Raw genomic sequence first — 9,016 nt, forward strand, 5'->3', positions numbered from 1 at the left:
GCCCTCCTTGAGGAGGTGGCAGCATGGCAGGAGGTGTTGGTCCCCCAGGATGGGAGGAGGAGGCCCCCCCACATGACCAAACGTGCCTGGGAGGAGGTGGTGAGCTCCCCCGACGTGGTGTGTCGCACCTGGATCCAGTGCCGCAAGCGCTTCAACGATTTGTTGCGCTCTGGCAGGGTGAGTACCATGTTGGTGTTGGGCATTTAACCCAGCAGTTAGCCTTAGCCTTTGAGGCCTCCCCTCCCTGCCCCCCAAGTCTTACTGTCATGACTGCATTGAATCATGTAGGGCATTTTTCCTTCACTGAGTGGGAAAGCAGGTAGTGCCCATGCTTAGATCAGCCTGAGTGGTTCATGAGGAGATGAGTTCTCCCCCACACCATGTGTTGCTCTTAGTCGCATATGACTAGTCTGGGGGCAGCCTGCAGGAGATGCAGCTAGGCGCATACTCAGAACTCCAACACATGTCCTATTCAGGGTGATGAGATTGTGGAAGGGGAGCCTCAAGGTGTCGTGGCAAAGAACCATCTGCTGACCTCGATGCTGCACATAATTGACAATCCTTGCTGTGGGAGCACATACCGTGTGGTTCCTAAAGTGATGTAAGCAGCATGTGGGGGGGTTGGGAGCAGGTGTACTATCTTTGTGTGAGTGGTCAGCAATAGCAGGGAGAGGAGGCACTGGAGGCCTGATATGGCCCACTGTGGTTGGGGTGCGGTGTGCGCGTGCAGAGTCCATGTGCAATTTGCCGTAATGAGTGGCGTTCTCTCTTTCTCAGGAGAAGAATGCTCATAATGCCTCGGAGCGTGTGAGCACTGGAGGCGGCCAGGCACATCTCCTCATCTTAAGCAGATTCGAGTAGGGGGCCCTTGAGCCGGAGAGGCGGCGTGCACCCAGGTCAACTGGTGTCGGTGAGGCTGGGGTGGCATGGCCAGGTACTTGAGGCCAACAGTTAGATTTGGAATGTCCTCCCAACATCCATAGCACTGATGATTGTGGATTTGTTACTATTGCAACATTGCTCGGTCATAGAGTGATAGAGTCAGAGGTGTGCAGCACAGAAAAAGGCCCTTCGGCATCAAGGATGTGCGGGTCAAACACGTACCTAACTATCCTAATCCCGTTTTCCAGCACTAGATCCATAGCCTTGTATGCTATGGCATCGCAAGTGCACATCCAAATACTTATTACATCTTATGAGGGTTTCTGCGTCTATCACCCTTTCAGGCAGCGAGTTCCAGATTCCCACCTCCCTCTGGAGGCAAAGATTGCTCATCACATCCCCTGGAAACCTCCTGCCTCTTATCTTAAATCTATGCTCCTTGGTTATTGATACCTCTGTCAAGGGGAAAAGTTCCTTTCTGTCTACCCTATCTATGCTCCTCATAAGTTTATACACCTCAGTCATGTCACCCCTCAATCTCCTCTGCTCCAGGGGAAATAACCCCAGTCTATGCAATCTCTCCTCATAACTGAAACTCTCCAGGCCTGGCAACATCCTGGTAAACGTCCTCTGCACTCTCTCCGCTGCAATCACATCTCTCCCATAAAGCGTATTTCAGAACTGCACGCAGCACTGCAGCTGTGGCCTAAGCAATGTTTTCTTCAGTTTGAACATTACCTCCCTGCTCCTTTTTCTATGCCTCGGTTAATAAAGGCAAGTATGCCATACGCCTCCTTAAACACCTTATGTACCTGTCCCGCTACCTTAAGGGACCAGTCGACATGTACACCAAGGTCCCTCTAATCCTCATTACTTCCCAGGGTCCTACCATTCATCGTGTATTCCCGTGCCTTGTTTGTCCTGCCCAAGTGCATCACCTCACACTTATCCGGATTAAATTCCATTTGGCACTCATCAGCCCATCTGACCAGCCCGTCTATATTCTCCTGTAATGTAAGGCTATCCTCCTCTATTTACCACCCCGCCAATGTTCATGTCCATTAGGTCTGGAAGGTTGAGCACATAATGAGCCGGGGTGAAAGGGATGAAATTTGTCAGTGTCTGCAGGCTAACTGATCAAATGTCCTTGTTCTTCCTTTCAGCATCATCAGAGCACAGCTGGTAAGAGGAGCTGCAGATGCCCTCTCTCACACCTGAGGGCCCTCAAGTCTCACCAGCGTCACACCATTTCTGCGAGGCAGGCACCAGCGCAGATACTAGCACCTCGGTGGGCATTGGAACATCGGCTAGCGTCCCACGGCACAGTGGAGAGGGCACTTCACAATCGCTGGAGGAGCTGGCAGAGACAGAAAGTGCCAATGATGCCAGCAGTCAGAGGACTACAGAGGACCAGGCACATGCTCAGTCGGTGCCCGATGATGTGCCTCTGGAGCTGTCCGCGACGCAGCAGCTGCAGGAAATGCGGCCAGGTGTGCAGGAGCATCGGATGTGATACATAAGGCTATGCTTCGCTTGGTGTCCGTGGTGGAGGAGTCCATGTGGAGCATCACTGATGCAATGAGCCTCATGACTGAGTGTCATGCTTCCTCCATGGAGAGGCACCTCCAGGAGAACAATCAGGTCCTCCTGGGGTTGCGCTCGGACCTGCAAGCCCTCACAGCAGCATTGACCTCAGCTGATCAGTGCAAGTGTGGGAGATGGTCTTGGCATCAAGCTTTCCAGCTCTTTGCCCATCCATCCACGGTGAGCAGGGAGGTCCGAAGCGACCTCACGGCGCAGCAGCTGCCTGTTGTCTCTGCGGGCTCCTCTCATGGCACTGCGGATGAGGGCACCAGCTCCTCTGCCCCTCTCCGAGTGACCGTTTCATCCGGTGAGGCTGTGACGACTGGGGAGATGGCAGCTGTGGAACTGGCAGCTCCCTCCCAGGTGGGCCCAGCACAGGCTCCACGGGCCAGAGGGTGACCACCAAGGTCATCGAGGCCAACAGGACAGCAGAGCCAGCAGACTGTCTCAGATGCCACTCTGAGTGACGGGGCAGCACCAAGACATAGCGCCCGGAAACGGAAACGTAAGGCACATTAGGCACACCACGGGTTTCTCACTGGTGCTTTTGTGTTAGCCTGAGATTAGGTCCTTAGAATTTCTTTTTGGTTGCTTACAGTATTGTTTTAAATTGGGAGAACATCTGATTTGAAAATTAAAATTCAGATGTGTGACCATGCCTGAGGGTGGCTCATTTGTTCTGCATGTCTATGTTTAAGAAAACCGTCATGAGTGTTTGTTTGGATATTCAAATTTATGTACAAGGCCCTTAGTTCCTGCTGATGACCTGGCAGATTTTGCACTTAGGTGTCGAGTATGGATGCGTCAGGCAAGGCTTGTCCTGACTTGATCCATTTGTGGTGTGCTAGCTGAAGGTTCGTTGGAATTTCCCTGCCTCCTTGGTGTAGTCCCGGGTCAGTGTCTACCCCCTCAGCATTCCCCTGTGTCTGCTCACCCTCAGAATCATTGCTGAACCCATCGTGTGCAGCCGCAGCCACAGTGTCGACGTCTTCATCGTCCACAGTGTTCCCCCCTTTCCAGCGCAAGATTGTGCAGAGCACAGCATGCAACTACTATCACCAAGATACGATCTGGGGGGTGCTGGAGTGCGCCCCCTGAGGCATTGGAAGCGCATCTTGAGAAGACCGATGGTTCTCTCCACCACAGCCCTTGTGGTGCCGTGGCTCCTATTGTAGCGCTCCTCAGCTTCTGTTCTTGGATGGCGGAGAGGCGTCATGAGGGGATAGCCCTTGTCACCCAGCAGCCATCCATCCAGCCGGGCTGGAGCACTGAAGAGCCCCGGCACCTGGGAGTGTCTGAGGATGTAGGCATCGTGGGAGCTGCCTAGGTACCTTGCACAGACTTGCAGAATCTGCATCCTGTGATCACACACTATCTGCATGTTCATGGAGTGGAAGCCCTTCCTGTTGATGAAGGCACTGGGCTCACCTGCTGGCGCCTTGATGTCCACATGTGTACAGTCTATTGCACCGTGGACACGGGGGAAGCCAGCAATGGCTGCGAAGCCTCTGGCTCACTGTGTCTGGCTGGCCTGGTCCCAGCGGAAGTGGATGACGGTCAATGCACGCCTGAACAGAGCATCTGTAACCTGCTTGACACAAGTGTGGGCAGCTGTTTGGGAAACCACAAGGATCACCCATCAAGCCCTGGAAGGAGCCAGAGGCATAGAGGTTGAGGGCAGCTGTGGCCTTCAGAGCCACTGGCATGGGGCGTCCAACCACACAGATCTCAGGGCCTATCATCTGAAAGATATAGTTGACTGTCTCCCTTGACAGTCAGAACCTCCTTCGGCACTGCACCTCAGGCATATTGAGGTAACTGCTTCACCACCTGTATAACCTGGCAGCAGGATAGTGGCGTCTTCTGCGGCCCTTTCCACCTTGTACTACCTCTTGGCCCTGCGCGCCTTGTGCCTGTGCCTGTACTCCCAAAGATGGCTCCCCTGGGGGCTGAATGTGCACTCCTGGCCTCCTCCTCCTTCTAGCCCTCCCTTCCTACTCAGAGGAGCTGCCTCCAGTGGACATGTCAGCTCCCATACCCAGGCTAAGGGGAGGCTTCCTGAAAGCTACAGGCCCACAAAAGATTCCTGACTGCAGACTGCTGACCTGAAGGTTAAAAGTACATAGAAAGCTGCTGGAATGTGTTCTGAACTGCTACAGATCACACAGGCAAGTTTAAAACACTTTCTCCAATAAATACTCCACAAAGCAGAATGACAACCCCACTGTGCCCTTTTATCCTGCCTGTGGATGAGGTTCATAGAAAAGTCTCTTACTCGCCTGCCCGTTGCGCCCATGTGCCGACCTGAAGATCGCATAGGCACCTAAAAATCACCATCGATTGATGACTAAAGGGCCTTAACTGACCTGTTAATTAATGGCGGGTGCACGTTGGACTTCATCGCGTGCCCACCCAGCGAAATATTGCGATGGTGCGCGGCGATGTCAGGACGCTTGCCCGACGTCACCATGCGTCACTTTATGTGCAGACATGTGGGGCCCGCCCCCCACACATCAAACTGAAAATTCTGCCCATAAAGTTAGAAATCCTGGTAAACCCCTTCCGATAGATACTCTGAGGAATGTGATGTGTGCCTCATATGTGCCATGCAATTCAATGATTACCAGACAGATCTTAACCAACTCAAGCTTCCCACAGTTAGAGAACTGTTGCTCCAGTTGGAACTCCTTTGGTATCTCCTCATGCTGCACTGTAATATATAGCTTCAAAATGGGTCCATTAAACAAGATAAATTACTAAAAAACACGTAGTGATTTGAATAGCACTAATTTATAACAGTTTGGCTTTTGTATATAATCACCTTATATCAAAATTTAGATTATAATACACGTGATGTATGTTGAAGAAACATTAGTTATCATAAAATCATAGAACACATTGAGCCTGTGCAGACCCTTTGAAAGACCTCTCCCATTAGTCCTACCCTTTCCCCATGGCCCTGCAATTTTTTCCTTTTCAAGGATATATCCATTTTGCTAAGAGGTGGGATTGATGCCATACAGCAGCATGAGTTTCCCTGTGGAGATTACTCTTTTTAAGTCTTAATGGAGGAGGTTCTGGAAGGGAGTGATTGAGAAGCTATGACTTTACCCACTGTGATTCGCTAAGGAAGCCCTGAATGAGCTATGCTACCTTCTGCACAATGACATGGAGCCCAGATCAAGTAACTGGACAATTTTACTAATGGCTGTTAAATTCACTACATTCACTCGCCTTCTGTGCCACTGGTTCCTTCCAAGCTGCTACATCTCTCAGGTTGCAGTGTGAATCTGAATAGTACCGATCACCAGTCTTTTAATGATCTGGCCTATTCAGGATAGGTATAGGGTCCTCTCCATCTTTTGGGATCAGCTTTGGGATGTCTCCTAGACATCAGCATGACAGAGCCATTCAGCTTTATTATGTTGCCACGTTTCCAAAAGTTCAGGAGTTAATACATAACAGCCACATTGCAGTGGACCCATTGAACTTCCTAAATAGAAAATGATTCCACTCCAACAATGTTCAAATTGTCTGTGATTAGCCACATTCAATTTTACATGTCAAGATCAAATTTCAAAAGTTATCACAATACTTTAGTCACCAACCTCCCAGTTTTATTCAGGAAAGGCAGTGTTAGAGTGGCTTCTGGGAGGCAAGACATAACCTTTACTTCCAGGGCTCCTAACTCCAACCAATAATCTCATCAACACAACGACACTACAATAAGGCCAACTCATTGAACAGAGTCATTATTGAAAGGACTATTGGAGCTCGGAAGACAAGGGTCTCTTGTACCATGAATAGTCCTATACAGGGACTGCTAAATTTGTATCTGCACTGAAGTCTCCTGGGGGAATGAATTTCTTTCTGAACTGGTGTAGCATATCATACACCTGTCTTTTGTAAATGCTTTTACAATTTCACCAAGTCAACTGCACAGATGAAATTCTCCCTCAGGATATAACTAAATGTAGGAAATTGGTGACAATTTTCTGAGGATTGATTCTCAGTGTGGAATCTCATTGGGCAGAATTAGCCCGACAATTTTGTAATCCTATCTTTGACAGTTACTCATATTCACAGCAGGAGAAGAGCCTTGCAAAATTATCCCTGTTGAGTCTTTTTATTAGCTACAATGTAAAACAGTTATCACCACATTCGCACATATTGATAGTACAACAGAGGTCCTTAACTGCACTATTGCATTGGTTTGTAATGATACCATAAAATTAAAAGTGCCCTCAAATGATTAAAAAAAAACAACAAAACTCACTTTTCAAACACAACGGATGAATGTTACGGATCAAAGCACTAAATTATCAAACCTTTCTCATGTATCTGGAACCATGTCTGATCCCTTTAAATCTCTAATGCAAGACCTATAGTAAGTGCCCATTGCTATTTCTTGGTCACTGCCCCTCTGCTCCTCAACCTTTCAAAGACTCATGGTTCTTCTCAACTTGCTAAATAAATCTATTTGGCACAGAGTAAAAAAATGAAGGGCATTCTGAAAAAATGTAAGTAATTAAAATGACAAATCTGAATAAATAAAGTCAAAGCTGCAAACAGCATTAACGAATTCCTTTGACTAAGTGTAATCAATTGAACCTTATTATCTTTTTCATTATAATATGCAAATACCGCTGCTTGAACACTTCAGTCATCCAATATATTCTGCAATTTTACATGTGCACTTTGTTTAACTAGTGTGCACATTCTACTGAACTATGGTTAGTGCTGCATCTCTCTGTGTAAGCATCACACCATCATTTACAACTTCCTTTTCACAATTTTAATCCTTTTACAGGTAAAAATAAATTCCTACTCACCACCATAATACCAATCTATGGATTTCTACAGGAAAGAAGAAAGCATTAGAGATTTCCCAATTTAGAAAACATTGGAAAAATGCAAAGGCAGCCTATAATTTATACAAAACAACCAGTAAAAATTTTAATAAAAGTTTGAAAATCTATTAATTAAAAAAAATTCACATTTTTTGAAATTTACTTCTATGAACATAAATATATCATGTTTCTTTTGGATGAAATGTAGAACAAAACATACAAAATACAATCATTTAAAATTTGAGTTGTGTATGAATAGATAATGAAAAATGAATTTGTTACATTACTTACTGTTAATGGCAGAACTGCATGCCAGATCACACAAATATAAACCAAAGCTATGGCCCTTGCCATACTGATAGATATGACGGTTAGACTTGGGCTGTTTGTTGTTTGCCAGTAATGACAACCTTAATTTTATGCTAAAAAATAGCTAATTTACCAGAAGTCAAATTGTCAGTGCCTTGGCATAGAGACAAAATGCTACCTAGACATTGAATGTGGATTAATGTTTAACAGTTGAGAACCCTACACAGATCATTTCTAGTTAACGTCTCTTTTCACAATCTGATCAATAATCAGCAAACTTATGCAGATAAGATAAACAAAGGTCCAGTTTTGTAGAATTACAATGTTTCTTTGAAAACTTATTGGTTTTATTTACTTGAATTTCTGTATATGATCCATTTCTTTTAAACAGGCTTGCACCACAGTTAAAGCAGCAGTCAAAAGAATTCCGACCTTAATGGCTGAAAAATTTAATTTCAATGAAATATTTGCAACAATTTAGACAATCTTGGTAGGAGAAAGCTGGTATTTGTAATGGTAATGGAAATCCTACAATGAAATTCTAAAGGGAATTTGAAAAGAAACTACTGTTTCAAAAATTTTGACCTTTCTCATCTTTTCTGTTCAATCCCTTTGGTTTAGTTTCCATGCTGCCTACAACATCAAGACAGCTCTGGTCAAAGCCACACAGCATTGTGACTGACTGTAGTGCACCATCTTTCCTTGTCCTGCTTGAGACCTCCGTTGCATTCAACAGGGTGGAACGCGTCATAATTTTCCCGTGTATTTCCCCTGTGATCCATTGCTATGGCGCAATCTGCTAAATTCTATTCCTATCTGATGCAGGCTAAACACTACAGTGCACAATTTCAGTGTCCTGCTTGCCTGAACTGAGTTTCAAACTAACCACTAGATACCTAGATACCACTTATTTCCAACTCTGCATTATCATCTGCCTCTGCCTTTACTTCATTCATAGCCAGTGAAACCCTTGTCCATGGCTTTGTCACCTCCAAACTCAATTACTCCTGTCTTCTCATCATATTTCCAAACTCCACCCATTGTAACCTCACTCATGCAAAACTGTCACCTCATCCTATAATTGCAACATTCCTACTGCCCTGCTGCCTTAAAAGGAAAATTGGCCCTCTTCCAGCCATGTCACAACAGAGCATCATGACTCCCAGAGTTCCCTCTCTCTGGTACTCATGTAATTTCCCGGTAGAGGCAAGAAAAAAGATGAAAAGAATTCCTATGTCAATTCAGGACAAAATTCAGAAAAACTCCTCTCCGAATATATAAGGCAATCAAAACTAAGTTCCAGGAAATCACAGTGATCATGACAAACCCAAATCCTACCTACTTTCCTTACTAATATCTCTGCAGTCCGTACTGACATCTGGGGGCTTGTG

At 46.2% G+C, this 9,016-nt stretch overlaps 1 protein-coding gene across 2 annotated transcripts in view; it reads right to left on the reverse strand.

The window, feature by feature from the left end:
* LOC144694384 (factor VII-activating protease-like) overlaps nt 1-7,936 on the reverse strand; it is an 82,322-nt gene extending 74,386 nt beyond the window's left edge. The window contains exons 1-2 of one of the 2 annotated variants that reach the window (XM_078564703.1): nt 7,608-7,936; nt 7,299-7,323 (exon numbers count right to left, since the gene is read on the reverse strand). In XM_078564703.1, coding sequence (XP_078420829.1) covers nt 7,299-7,323; nt 7,608-7,670 — 88 coding nt within the window. In that variant the 5' untranslated portion in view covers nt 7,671-7,936. The remainder of the gene's footprint in view (nt 1-7,298; nt 7,324-7,607) is intronic. The other variant, XM_078564704.1, reaches the window with a different exon arrangement.
* Between the last annotated feature and the right edge of the window lie 1,080 nt (nt 7,937-9,016).

This window comes from Cetorhinus maximus, chromosome 20, assembly GCF_964194155.1.
Source record: "Cetorhinus maximus chromosome 20, sCetMax3.hap1.1, whole genome shotgun sequence".
Taxonomy (NCBI): domain Eukaryota; kingdom Metazoa; phylum Chordata; class Chondrichthyes; order Lamniformes; family Cetorhinidae; genus Cetorhinus; species Cetorhinus maximus.